This window comes from Microtus ochrogaster, chromosome 2 (genome assembly GCF_000317375.1).
Source record: "Microtus ochrogaster isolate Prairie Vole_2 chromosome 2, MicOch1.0, whole genome shotgun sequence".
Classification (NCBI taxonomy): domain Eukaryota; kingdom Metazoa; phylum Chordata; class Mammalia; order Rodentia; family Cricetidae; genus Microtus; species Microtus ochrogaster.
In genome coordinates this window covers 74,077,897-74,093,199 of record NC_022010.1, presented here as the reverse complement: position 1 = coordinate 74,093,199, position 15,303 = coordinate 74,077,897, and the positions used below count along the sequence as shown (strand labels likewise).

General features: G+C 34.9%; 1 protein-coding gene across 3 annotated transcripts in view; it reads left to right on the top strand.

The window, feature by feature from the left end:
* The window catches only part of Usp25 (ubiquitin specific peptidase 25), a 103,999-nt gene that overhangs the window by 87,902 nt on the left and 794 nt on the right, over positions 1-15,303 (top strand). For all 3 annotated transcript variants that reach the window (XM_005345217.2, XM_013353097.2, XM_005345215.2), the window contains 5 exons: positions 3,928-4,106; positions 5,144-5,222; positions 10,211-10,290; positions 13,882-14,005; positions 14,946-15,141. In XM_005345217.2, coding sequence (XP_005345274.1) covers positions 3,928-4,106; positions 5,144-5,222; positions 10,211-10,290; positions 13,882-14,005; positions 14,946-15,141 — 658 coding nt within the window. The remainder of the gene's footprint in view (positions 1-3,927; positions 4,107-5,143; positions 5,223-10,210; positions 10,291-13,881; positions 14,006-14,945; positions 15,142-15,303) is intronic.

Genomic DNA, 15,303 nt, shown 5'->3' with positions numbered 1-15,303 from the left:
GTGGGACAATCATGGCGACTCCCTGACTCAACTTCTTTCTCCCAGCATCCTGTTCTGTTTTCTCCGCCTACCTAAGGGTTGGCCTATGAAGGGGCCTAGGCAGTTTCTTTATTCCTTAACCAATGAAATCAACAGATTGATATATGACATTCCCACATCACAGACTCAGAAGTAGAACTCCTGAGGTGCTCCTGCTTCACCTCTATGCTCCTTCCTGTAGGCCCCACTACCAAATGCATCTATTGCCTCCTGACGTTAGTCTTGGTGTTAGTGTTGTGTTCTGCTTTGTGTACTTCAAACCCTTTGCTCCTGGCTCTTTTCAGTGTGTCTGGATTTAAAACATGTTTAGAATTCTATGTCGTTGAGTGTGCTTGTAGTTTGTAGGGTGTCGTATATGTAGACACATTGATATTCCATAGTATGGCTGTACCATTATCTGTGTTTCCATTCTACTCTTGATTGATATAACAATTTATAAGGCATGCCTTTTAGCCCAGTGGATATAGCTTTAGTAGTTATGGATTGATTTATTCCTGAATGAATCTTTTTTTCTAGTGGGGAAGCAAACATTAATAATTGAAATTTGTATGATGAAGAAAAGAAGTGAATAAAGATTACTTACATACAATAAAGATCAGAGGTGGTATCTAGACTGCTTCTTCGAGAAAGTGACATTTGAACAACTAATACTCACATCCAAAAGTGAACTATGAATGGTTTTTCTCACTTGCTGTTTCACTTGGCACATGAACTTCAGCTGGCAAATGGCCAGCTGTTTGCTCTGTTTCTTTCTGGGTAGATAGGTACTTTCACTTAAACTTACTCATATGTTTATAAGTTTTCCTATAATGTACTCAATACATTTATAACTTAAAGCAGGGTTTTACATTGTTTCTTCCTTATTTTCCCATAGTATAATGGGCAGTTATTCATGCCATATATCATACATTCATCACATGATTTTTTTCTTTGTTTTCTATTGGAATTAAAGAAATGCATTTAAACATTTTCTTAGTCAACACCACACCTGAAAATGCAAGTATGTGTCCAGTTGTGACACACTAGGTGCCTATGGGAGCAGGATCTCAGCATTTTTAGAATTCATTCCTATTCAAGTTTAAGAAGTTGATACTTGCAAGGTCTCAATCATCAGGAACCTGGTTTTAAATCCAAGTTTTCTTACTTAATTCTGCAACTTTGGACTTTATATTAAATTATCAGAGCCAGTGTTTTCATTGAGACATCTTAAAAATTTAGCGACATGACATATTTAGGAAAACTCATTAGATAATATCTAATATAAAAAGTTTAATTGAAATTGTTAGTTATCAAAGGCTATCGCTGAGAGCTTTGTTGCTGGATATTAGGGTCACATCTAGTTGTGAACATCATTATATCACTGAATACTTACACAAATATAGTTGAGTAGAATTGCGAAGTCAAAATGCCTACAAATTTCAAATGCTGTGAAGCACCTGTCATACTCCTTCACATATGGTTTTTACCTTGTTTACAATTGTCTGAAAATAGAGCATTACAAAGTTCAATCTCTGATTAAAACGTATTTGATTTCCCTGAGCATCAGTACATTTGAAGAAATATCTTCCCTGCTGGTATTTGTGATAACTGTATTTATTTTTTTGATTTATTGAGACAGGGTTTCTCTATATAAAAGCCCTAGTAACTGTCCCATAACTCACTTTGTAGAACAGGCTGTCCTTGAACGCACAGAGATTTGCTTTCCTTGCCTCTGTAGTGCTGGAATTAAAGGCGTGTGATATCATGCCTAGCGACTTTGTCCAGTTTTTCTATGTTGTAGGAATTTTTATTTGTTCATGTTAAGTGAGATAAGATAATTTATTCAGTAGTTTCCCCATTGTATTTTGCTGTTTAAAAATTTGTATTTTATACTCTCTTTGGGTATGAATTTTTATAAGTCACTTTTTTCATAGATCTAAGAAATCTGTAATTACACAAACCTTTAATTCTTCTCCTTCCATGTTTTTTACCATAATTCAGGTTATAAGATTTTAATTTTCTTCAAATAGGAAAAGTTCTAAAACTTCCAAAACAATTTTGTAACACATCTTTTATTTTATACTGATTTAAAATGCCATTTTTATCATATAATAGTTCTCCCTGGTAACTGAAACTGTTTATGTCTCTGTATTCTATTGCTGTACTTTAAAGCAATGAACATGTCGCCTCATGAATCATTGATGTAGCTGACATTTTTTTTTTGTTGTTTTTTTGAGACAGGGTTTCTCTGTGGTTTTGGAGCCTGTCCTGGAACTAGCTCTTGTAGACCAGGCTGGTCTCGAACTCACAGAGATCCGCCTGCCTCTGCCTCCCGAGTGCTGGGATTAAAGGCGTGCGCCACCACCGCCCGGCTGATGTAGCTGACATTTTATAGGAAAAATATTTGCTAATTTTTGAGTTTTTTAAATGAAATATTTGATGAAATTTTCTTAGTTTTTATGAGTTTTAGAATTAATTGCTACACCTTCCTTGGACCCTTAAAGAATCTGAATGGTATTTATGTTCATGTGTTAATTTAGGATGAAATTGGAAGTTATGTTTGATAATTAGGTTACTTTAAAAAGGAACCAGATATGATTTTTCAATATGTCATCTTTTTGTATCACATTTAATAGGGTTTCATAATTTTGCTTGATATTTATCTTACTTTTTACATTGTTCTTATATGCATAAATGTTTTATTATAAAATGGTACTTGCAAGTTATGATGAATATAATATATTTATATATATATTTATCAAAATCTATGCTTTCATATAAATTTTCAATATGGTCTCTTGATTATGTCATTAAACTGATCCCAAATAAATAGCTCGTTACTTCCATTATGGCTATTTATTTCATATCCAGTTTTATCATGTGGACTATAAACTTTCGTGCATATTCTTGTTTTATTTTTAATGTTTTGTTGCATAGAATTTACTGACTAACCTTTTAAGTGTTGTATGACATAGGTAAAATATTTCAATAAACGTTTATAGCTATTTTTCCTCTGAAATAGAGCAACATAGATTATAGGATTACTTGAGGAAGTTATGCATAAAAAGAAAGTGAAGGGAATGAACCAATAAACCATTTTTAATTGAATAAATTTTTTGTAATATGTCTTGCATGCAATGCAAAGTATTTTTATGATTAGCAGAGTTAGAATTTAAATATAAACTGGAAATCAATGAATATTTTGAAAATTAATTTTAGTTATATGGACTTCATGTGATCAATATAGCAGTATTTGATATGTTAGTCTACACATATTTAGTTATATGTCTTTTAGGTTGTGCTTGTATGCTGAAAGATATATTAATATTTTCTGTTATTTGTTCTCAATTTTAAAGTATTTTATGGTTAATGGAACATGTGATACTGCAGCATGTATAATAATCATTACTTTTATATGAATCATTAATTTTGTAGTAATAAAATTTGAATACTGTTGTTGTAAAGAAGCCTTTATTTCGAGGTGACTAGAACTCCTGGGCCTTTATATGACTGCTAGCAAAACAGCTGTAGTAGTTACTACTCAAAGAGCCTGGGAGGTTCTGGACGGTCTCATTCTCCTTGGGAATGGAGTCTAGTGAGGCAGGGGCACCACAGTGGAGAACCCCAAAACCTGAATCTTAAAATGTGAACTACATCAGAGTGAGGCACACTGTTTGATCACTTCTGTGTGCAGAAACAAAGAAATTTGTAAGATAGCGGGATAAGGAAGTTCCTGTGTAGCTGATTTTTTAGAATTTTAAAGTATGGGCTATGGGGACTCATATATATCAGCTTACTTACCCATGGAAAGGTAAAAACAAATATTTAAATGCAGCTATAATTGTGGAGAACTTTAAATTATAATTGATCAAAAAAAAAAACAACCTTTGCTCCTGTTTTCTTTTCTAGGCAATTAAATTGGAATATTCAAGATTGGTTAAGTTGGCTCAAGAAGATACCCCACCAGAAACAGATTACCGTTTACATCATGTCCTGGTCTATTTTATCCAGAACCAAGCGCCAAAGAAAATCATTGAGAAAACATTACTCGAACAATTTGGAGATAGAAATTTGAGTTTTGATGAAAGGTAATATAACAGCATAAGCGTCTAATTCACATGCTCATACTTTTATTATTCTGGTTTCGGTCTTGCTTTGCTAATCACAAGTATAAGTTATATGTATGTACAAAAACACAATAAGTTTAACACAAAACTCATCTTCCATTAATTTCAGTATTTGCTTTGCCATTTATTTAAATTTTCTAGCTATGCCATTTTAAAGTTTGAGTTAAAAGTAATTTGTATAATTACAAATTATGAATAAAGAAATAACTCTTCTATGAGATAAAAATGTGATTTTTTTCAACATCTTTACTGTGCAGATTTTAGGTCAGGTAATTTTGTCATCATGCTTTCATGATTCATCAGATGTAGCAAAAGCTCTAAGCACACTGTGAGAAGCCAACAGTGCCCTCATCTTAGGGAAATCTCTTCCCATAGCTGCTGGAAGCTGGAAGGTGACAGTCATTGGAGAGAAATGCCTAGTCACTGAAAATTCTTTGCTATAAAATAAGATTGAAAATAGTTAATTTTGTTCATCCACAACTAATTGTCAGAATATCTCATGTTAATATTAATCTGTTTTCTAGTTAAACTGAATTTCATTTAAAAGAAATAGGCCCCAAGTACAAAGGTTCAAGTTAATATTTTTTTCATTTTATTTTGAGACACTGTATAACCCAGGTTGCCTTTTGGAACTCACTTGTAGTCCAGGCTAGCCTCACATGTACAAAGATCATCCTGACTCTGACTCCTTAGTGTGGGAATGAAAGGCGTGTGCCACCACATCTGGCTCTTTTTTAATTCTTAAAAAAACAATATCCTTTGTGTTTGTATGTGCATTGGCAGGAGGGGGAGGAGAGAGACATGCCTGCCATTGTGCATGTGTGGAGGTCAGTTGTGAGGGGGTGAACCCTGCTGAGGTCAAACTGTTGAGCTACCACACTGACACTCATGGAGATTTTATTGTTATATGTGTTTGGTAGTTTGGCTTTATGCAACATACTTTTACAGTTTTTCTGGATTTTGTTTTTGATTTAGAAATGTATTTCTTATATTTGAAGGTGTCACAACATAATGAAAGTTGCCCAAGCCAAACTGGAAATGATCAAACCTGAAGAAGTAAACTTGGAGGAATATGAGGTAGCGTGCTTTGAAAATACTGCCCTCTAGATGCCCTCCCTGATCTCAGCATAACACAGACTGGCTGTTTGTAGCATGAGTTCTAGTTCTTAAAAATGAAAACCCAGAGTTGGATATTAGGGGGTGAAAGCTGAGAGATCAGAGAAGCAGAGCAGTCTTACCTCTGCTTGTTCTTACCTCTGCGAAACCCTCTTATCAAATGGGGGTATCCTTCTCTCCAAGTCTTCAGCCTGAATGACCTGAGCTCCTGTCTCCTCCTGCCTTATATTCCCCTGTCCACTCAGCCAGATCCCTTCCTGTCTCCACTTCCCTAGTGTTGGGATTAAAGGCCTGTGACTCGAAAATGGAATTAAAGGTGTGAGCCACTACCAGTTGGTTCTGTTTCTATTTTAGACTGGATCAATCTTGTGTACTCCAGAGTGGCCTTGAACTCACAGATTCCTTAGCCTCTTCTCTGAGTGCTGGGTTTAAAGATGTGTGCCACCACTTCCTGGCCTCTATGGCTGACTAGTAGCTGGTTCCACACTCTGATCCTCAGGCAAGCTTTATTTGCTATAGTGCAAACAAAATATCATCACAGACTTGTATAGATGATAAATAAAAGTTAAAATTTTAAATTCGTAGAATTAATTAATTAATACCAATTCTTCAGTAAATAATTTTAGATGACTTTGGTATAGTTGCTTATAGACCAAAATGTTTTAAAGAAAATCTTTGGTTTTTATGTTCACATGCCATGTGAACTAGTTTTCAATTACTTTTATAGAGAATTTTTCTAGTTTAAAACATTTAATATGTCACATTAATGTTGAAAGGGCAAAGATTTATGAAAAGCGTACTAGGCATTCTTCTACACAAGGCAGGTATAGTGACTGACTTAATCCAGATAGTAGCTTATGGTACCATGGGTCAACTGCACAGAGTTGCTCCTCTGACCTCTATACGTACACACCTTGGCAGACATGTCTTTCTCGTCTCCCTGCCAGCACACACACAGACACAAATACATTTTTTTAAAAGAATTAAAAAGAGCCAGAAGTGGTGGTGCATGCTCTTAGTCCCAGGCCGTCTTACTACTGGTGTGTACCTAAGCACTTGAGGAGTTGATAGTACTTGGCCAGCAGAACCATCCTGCATTCTTAGATGCCATTCTATCTACACAGGCTGCTGTAGTTTCTACTTTCCCATTACTTCATCATACATGTTATATATTAGATAGTCATTTTTTTGTGTGTTTGTGCTTTGTTTTGTTTTTTGAGACAGGGTTTTACTGTGTAGCTTTGGAGCCTGTCCTGGCACTAGCTCTATAGACCAGGCTGGGCCTCGAACTCACAGAGATCCACCACCCTCTGCCTCCTGAGTGCTGGGATTAAAGCTGTGCATCACCACAGCCCGGCTAGACACTCATTTTAGTCATTTTATGTCATCTCAATTGGGTATTCTGAGACATTGTTGTCTGAGAGTGTATACACACACACACACACACACACACACACACACATCAACACGTCATGGCTTATGAGATTTTTGTGAGCACAAAATCCTTGATTAACATTATTTTGAATATATATTTTAATTGACCCAGTTCAAGCTTCTAGTATTTATTTATGCTTTTTAAATTAACACTATTTTAAAATTTATATTAAAATTACTTTTATGTATATCTTTCATTAATCTCTATTCTTATTTACAAACTTATTTCCATTACATTTTTTAATTAGAAGATAGGCCAATAGTTTCATTTTACTGTTTCACTGTGTGTATAGCTCTTTGTGGACTCCCATTTGGTCTCCACATACCCTTTCTGGTCCATCCGTCTCCTGGCCTTACATGTTTGGGTTTTTCATGTTTTGCCCTGACTGGGATCCCACCATGTCCACTATGCTCACTTCAAGCCCTCGTATTCCTCTCCCTGACTCTGAATTTTTTATTTAAAAGATTTATTTATGTATATGGGTATTTGTCTGCATGTTTGTCTGCACCCAGAAGAGGACATCAGATTGCAAAGGATTACAATTACAGTTTCGAGTTGCCATGTGGGTGCTGGGAATTGAATGCAGGACCTCTGGAAGAGCAGCTAGTGCTCTTAACCACTGAGGCATCTCTCCAGCCCCATGTCACTTCCCTTCTCAAATAGCCCTACTATGTTCACTCTGTTGTATGTACATGTACACGACTATGTTTCCACATGTATTTAATATATATATATGTCATTTGCATATTTAAATGTAAATTTTGATTATGAGAAAAAGATGCTATTTTGTCTTTTCTGGGTTCTGCTTAATTTGTTTAAAATGATGATTCTCAGTTCCATCTAGTTCCTCACAGATGTCAGAATTTCATCATTTATGACTGAATAAAAGTAGATGCATGTATGCTACCCATTCTTAGCCATCGGTTAATAGGCACCTAGGCTTAGTCGATATCTTCAGTCTTATGAGTAGCACAGCAGAAAACGTGGAGGGCAGATGTCTCTGTGGTGTGCTAACTCATATCCCTTGGGTATGCTACTCAGAGTGGCAAGGCTGGGTATCACAGTAGCTTTATATATTTTCTGGGTAGCTCAAAACTGATGTCCTTAACAGCTGCCTATTTTATAGTCCAGCAACAGTGTGAGTGTTCCTTTATTCTTGTGTCCTTCCCATTACTCCCTGCTAAATGAGCTTAATTACATTATATTTAATAGGTGATCACTCATTATCGCAACAGAGAAAGTACACGTCTTTTAAGAACAACCTTTCACCTACTAAACAGTGTCAAAAATAAAACGCATAAAAATACTGCAAATGTTTAAGGTTGTGAATGATGAAAAATTTACTTTTGTGGCCATAAAATATATATTAATATAATAAAGTAAACAACAACGAAAAAGAAAAAGCATTGTTATCTTTATTTGCACATTTTTATGTAGATATTGAAATAACAATACAGATTCAAAAACTATAGCCTTGAAACAGAAATCTTGCTACCTACTGAATTTTATCTCATGTTCTAGTAACAATTAAAAATAAGGTGTATTTTTAAAATAGCATTGTTTCTAGTAGCACAACAGTGTGAAGCACCTAAAATTAAAATTAGAAAGATAAGTACGTAAAATCTGGGAAGAAAATTATAAAACTTATTGGGAGACAATAGAAACTGAAAAATGCACATGAGGTATTTCAAATATTAGATATTGAAAATGTATTGACTTTTCTTTAACATAGTACAGACCAAATATAATTACTATGAAAAATTTGAGTAGTTTATTTTTATGGAGCCTAATAATATGATAGAAAGCAGTGTAACCAGACACCCTAAAAATGACTAAAACGTTTACTTTGCTAGAAATCAGGACACAGCCTTCATAAAACCTTTGGGATAATATCCCATATGAGCATGTATCTCAGAAATAGCAAGCAAGTCTTTGATTGGTTGGAATGCTTTTATTAGTAACTCTGAGGAATGAAATTGACATCATCTCCATCTCTAAAGTCCACTTCAACTGAGAAAGTTGTATTAAGCTGTCTAAAAGTCAAAGTGAACAGAAAGTCAAAGAAAGTTATTTACCTGTAAGCGAAATGTATTGAGCAGAGAGTGTGACCAGAAGATAACAGTCCGGAGCCAGTGATATTTTAGAGTAGGTTTCCCATGCCCACGACTTTGCTATCTGTTAACTGTTGATTTGTGCCTTTTTAATTGGTCGATCTCTTCTCCCGTGCTCACGAGGCTTTTTAAGTGTTTTGATTCTGCAGTCCTTTCCTCAGGTTGCTTTGAAAGATCGGATCACTATGTTTTTGTTCTGAAACATCATGTTCTTTTCTACTGAAGTCTTAATTGTATAGATTTTTAAACGGCACATTGTTTAGCTTTTACATAACTCTCTTGCTTTTGTTTGGTCTCAGTGCAGAATAAATGAGCAGACATTGACCCACATGCCTCTAGATCAGCATTGATGCTGGCAAGTGGTGACACTACAGTCCTGGCCGTTACTGACACACAGTCTGCCTCATCAGCAAAGGCTCCTTCCTTTTCAGGAGACTTTGCTGGTGGAGATCTAAGGCAGCTCCAAAGTGGGTAGCATATCTGTGGAACTGTATCAGTTTGTGAACATCAGCTAATAGTATCAAATTAAAATTATGTTTCTTGTAAAGGACAATGTAGAGAACATTTCTCCTCCCTTTTGCTCATCATGATGAACCCAGAAAAGATTTACAGTTCTTGGCAGAACTTCCTTTTAGATAAACCCTATACTGAATGTTTTGTTTTTTGAACTATTATTATTAAACATTTTAAAAACTGCTTTTTTGGGGGGAGGCTGAGTATCCATGCCCTACTATTGTGTTTGAGGAAGAGACCTGGTCAGTTGCTCTTATCAACTTAGACCATAAAACCCAGTATGTACAAGTTCAACAAAAACCACTATATACTGTCTGCCCATGCATGCTTGAGCATTGCCAGGGCCTAAATTTCAAATGCATTATTGTGTTTTGAGAGTGGGGCTTTCTTTTCATCATATATCAGGTAAATAGAATATTCAACAACACATTTAAAATTGCCCTATATTTAATAATATTAAATAAGTGAACTATGACGTTTATTTTTCTAAAATTCTGTATCAAGCAACAGGTTTGTGCTCTGGACAGAATTGTATGAATAAACCATTCCACTTTGTACTATTATAATAATTTATTAGAAAAAAATTATACTGAAGAATGTTTTATGGGAAAATGGAAATTTAATTATCCTGAAATTTTATTATTTTTTATTTTATATCCTATATTCTTAATCTTCTGGTAATATATATTTTTGTTGCTTAATTTCTCATCCATGACTAAATGCCTAAAATTTTTTATATTTATTATTTTGCTAAACAATAGTGTGTATTACCTAAGTTATTGTAATATTAATTTTTATTTCCCCCATTTGCATAGCTATCAGAACAGTGCATTGTTTTATGAACATTCTTACCTTAGTTTTACTTTTCATCTTTAATATGTTATATACAGGAGTGGCATAAAGATTATAAGAAATTCAGAGAAACAACTATGTATCTCATTATTGGGCTAGAAAATTTCCAGAGAGAAAGGTAAGACAAATGGACAAATATGGAAAAGGTTTGTTCTTGTTATTAATTCTTTTCTGTGATTATCATCCAATGCAAATTTTGCAGCATACATTTTAATGAATGTCTTAATTTGGAACAATTTTAGATTACAGATTATTACAAATTTAATACAATGAGGTCACGTATCCTCCATATAAAATATATTTTCTTTTTTTATACTATACTTTTTAATAAAACTTATCCAAAAAAGTTGACATTAATTTTTTTGTTTTTCTCAGTTTCTTTTTTAGATAATTTAATTAATTTGATCTTCAGTTTCACACATGAATATGTTATATATTGACCACTCCTACCCTCTCCCATTTCTTCCCTGTCCTTTCCAGCTACTTCCTACCAATTTCTCTCAAGCATTCATGTCTATTCATTTTGTTAAGGGCTCATTGAATTGACCATGGTTGAGTTTAACCATAATTTCTTGTGACCATGGGTTTGGATTTGTCCATTGACGCCTAGTGGACTATAATTGAAAATTTTTATGAAACCCGTTCTTAAAATTTGGGGAGGAAAAGAGCTGATAGTTCAGCATGTATTACTGGTTAAATTTCCTAAAAACTATTGTGACGTTAGTGATTGTTATACTTCATTTTCTTTTTGTTGATGTAAATCACAGGTAATACTTGTGTTTTTGTCTGATCCCCAGGTACCATAAAAAGAGCATCTGTGATAGAAAGATATTCAGTGATAGCATGCTATTTAAAATATACAAGGCCTAAGGTTTAATTCTTTTGCACACTTACAAAGAAACAAGTTTGTCTGTAGAAACTTCTAAATAATTCACACATTTTAAATTGAAGATAATTTGTAATGATTTCAATTTATATAGCTATGAAATTGTTATTTTAACTACTTTCATTTTTAATTGAAAAGTTTTTAATATGTGTAACATGAAGGGTGGGGCTTGTCTGGGTTTCTGTCCTGCCCAGTTCCACAGCCAGCAAGTTACAAAGAAAATCACACAGAGGTCTCCATAAGATTATAAACTGATTGGCCCATTAGCTCAGGCTTCTTATAAGCTCTTGTAGTTTATATTAACCCATATTTTTCTCTATGTTAGCTACATGGCTCAGTACCTTTTTCAGTGGGGCAGGTCACATCTTGCTTTTTTTGTGGTCTGGGAAGGATTGAGAGGAATGGGCTTCCTCCTTCCCAGAATTCTGTTCTCATATACTTCCTGCCCAATGAGCGTTTATTTAAAACATGATTGGTAGAATATAGACAATTCTCCCTCACCAAATATGATATATTGTTATTATGAATTACTGTCCCCCACACTCTCCACACTTTCTCTCCCACCCAAATCCATGCCCTTATTTTATTAGAATATAAATAGGCATCTAAATAGAAATGTGTAAGTATTTTAACTATTAATAAAAAATACTTCTTGTACTTGTCATTTCTCTTCTTTAATAGTTTGTACTCATTTCTCCATATATTTATTTCTACCTTAGTAACAACTTATTAACTACTTATTTTTAATAAGCTGTTTTCTTTCCTTTTTAATTTTTTTATTTTTATTGAGCTCTACATTTTTCTCTGCTCCCCTCCCTGCCTCTCCCCTCCCCTTCAACCCTCCCCCAAGGTCCCCATGTTCCCAATTTACTCAGGAGATCTTGTCCTTTTTTTACTTATCATGTAGATTAGATCTATGTATGCTTTATTTTCAATGCATTGTCTTATGTCAGATAAGCAAAATGATTACTGACCTGTTTCCCTTGTTTGTGTTAATAGACTAGGAAGTTTATGGTGTGCTTTTAATGGCAAGTTGCCATTTATTTTGAGAATATAGCTATTCAACCTGGTGTTACCAAGTGTGATTGACAAGTTGTCTATAACTATGTATATGTACTGTGTGTGTGTGTGTGTGTGTGTGTGTGTGTGTGTGTGTGTGTGTATTCAGTTTCTTAGGAGTCTTGGCCACATTCTTCAAGCCACTTGTGACTAATACTTACTCTTCATAGTACAATGATTGCCAAGTGCCTACAACTTATCTAGCCATAGATTCGTAGCCAAATAGTGGTGCCAGTTGAGTTTCTTCTTGTAGGCAGATACTTCATTCCTATCAAAAGTGATTAGTTATTCCCATAATGTGCCACTATTGCACTGATAGGTCTGGCTTGCCAGGTCAGTTGTTGTAGTTGTGCTGTCTTCAGCAATCAGGTCTTGCCAGCAAGTTTGGGAATATAACCCAAGGCAGTCCAGCCTGTAATGTTTGAGGTTCTGTGGAAACCTCACTGGTCAACAATTCCAAAAGAAATAACTCATACCAGGAACTCAGTTTATTTATCCTCTTCTGGTGTCTAGTAGAGGCATTGTTGCCCTGCTCTAGGATAACACTTTGAAGAATCATATGTGCATATGCATGCATGTTTATTTGTATGTATGTATGTATGTATAAATGCTTGTATATATGGAAACTGAGGAGTATACCTTTTTATGTCTTTTTCTAAAGGTCTTGGTGTTATTTATCCCACCCCATTCTTGCTCCTCTGTTCTACCTTTACTTTTAGCTGTTTAACCCTTCCTAATTTGTCCCAGTAAATTCCCAAATTGTATGTTTCCTATTTTCTGCAAACCCACCATCTCCTGTGAGCCTTTTGTCTTTTATACTTTATATGTATACATAAAGAAAACATTATTTACATAGACATTGCTCGAGAAAAATGATACTTGTAAGTATAAAGAAAAAATTATCTTTCCACAGGAAAATATTGTGTTAAACACATTGACTATTGTGCTTTCACATCAGTCTTAAATTTTGGTCATGAGTAGACAATATCAAAACCCCAACATACTAAAAACAAAAGAAGGAACTATTGAATTTCAGCTGAGGCCTTTCTCCCATCTTTTTTTAGTTCTTGTTTTGTTCTACTTTTAAAATATGCCTCTTGCCTTTGGGTTTTGCTTTTGTTAAGAAAGTGTGTTGGTGAACTTGATGCATTGTAACTTTTTAATGTCATGGAGAATAGACATTTAAATATATACTTCGTGGGATTCCATTTTTCCTGATGGCCTATTGAGAACAAGGGACAGAAGAAACGACAGAGAGCTTTGTAGTCCTGTGAGCATGACAGAGATAACTCTCCAGGAGACAGCTTCAGAGAATCTGCTCAACTTTATTCCAGAGTGTAGGGAATATATAGGATTGGGAGGACACTTGCTAGGGAATCACCTAGTTTGGATTAGACAGCACATTCCTATGATAAAGATCTTAGTACAAGTCTTAGTTATCATCCGAGAAATCACGGTTCTATTGTAATGTTCCTAATATAGTACTTAATTACCAAATGGGTAGCAGGGGGAAAGCTGCTTCAGAGAACTGTGTCCAGGGTCCCATCAAAGATAAGTCAGGCATCAAAGCCTAGAGACAGTCTCCAAGTAAGGTCAGATAGAGAACTAGATGCCTTCATGGATGTGGGTGGGGGAATAGAGAGGGAGGGGAAGGTGGGGAGCTCAGAGAGCTTGCTTCTGACTGCAACCTCTGGCCTCCCAGCATTTTATGATTGTAGATCGCTTTATAATTATGAAATACTAATATCATGTGTTTATTTTAAGTTATATAGACTCCTTGCTGTTCCTTATCTGTGCTTATCAGAATAACAGAGAGCTCTTGTCAAAGGGTCCTTACAGAGGGCATGATGGAGAGTTGATTTCGCATTACAGAAGGGAGTGTTTACTGGTGAGTGAACGTAACGTGTTTGCATTGGCTTTCTGCTGGACACAGTCTCCAGTTCTCACATAAGTAATTGACTATAAATACTATCAGGATAAGAATTGTAGTATATCTGTATGAAATGTTTTTTTTAATGAGAGATGATTGCTTTCCTTGTATTTCCAGATTCTATCTTTAGATTACCACTTCCCTTTATTGCTGGATAATGAAGAATGATATTCTGTACAACAAACACTTCGTTTACTGAGGCATAAATCATGTTGGACTTAGTTTGCATAGTATCAAAATTTCATTGAACATGCTGACTATTATTTGTTGCTGGAGACTGGTAGTTTTTCCTCAAACATCTCAAATTCTCTAAAATAGCATTTTCAATGCATGTTTTTATAATTCACTTTCAAAACATTTTACTCTATTGAATTTTACAGACATAGAACACTTTATTGATATACCTGTATTAACTGGCCTTCCTGTTTGAAATCACAAATTCCCCTAAACTTGGACTACATTGATCTCACTATTGACTTTGGCATCTCCTCCTTCCATTTTACCAATACCTAGTAAATAACTATGTATTAGTTGTTTTTATTATTAAAAAAATAATGAATAAAGCCTCTCTAGGTTTGTAATATGACTTAAGTGTAAGAAAAGAATTTTTAAGTGGACTTTTGATTAAATGTTTTCTCTTAGAACTATTTGGTTTAGATTAATTTTAATGTGAAGTATTGTCTTTGCAGTTTTTAGTGAAATCATGGGAAGATGTGAATTTATTTTTTTCTGTTGCCTTTGTTATGTGCAGAGGTTTTCCTGACAACTTTCTTTTTGTGTATGATATCATTATATCTGACGACTGCTGTTTCTGACTGCTGTCAGAACATATTTAGCACATTGTCTTTAGTGCAGTGTCTTAACGGTAAAATATGTTCTCTTCTCTCATTCCATTAAGAAATTAAATGAGCAAGCAGCAGAGATGTTCGAGTCTGGAGAGGACCGAGAAGTGAACAATGGCTTGATTATTATGAATGAGTTTATCGTTCCTTTCTTGCCCTTGTTGCTGGTGGATGAAATGGAAGAGAAAGACGTCCTTGCTGTGGAAGATATGAGGAATCGATGGTGTTCGTACTTAGGGCAAGAGATGGAATGTAAGTTTAAACAGTGCGTGAGGCACCTGAGGCGGGATGCAGCAGCAGAAGATGCTATTTTATTTTGGCATTGTTTCATGTTCTGTAACACGTCCATGCTCACACTGTTGCCATTTTCCTCCTTTACAAGCTAATATGTGCACGTTTCTGTGCCATGAACTT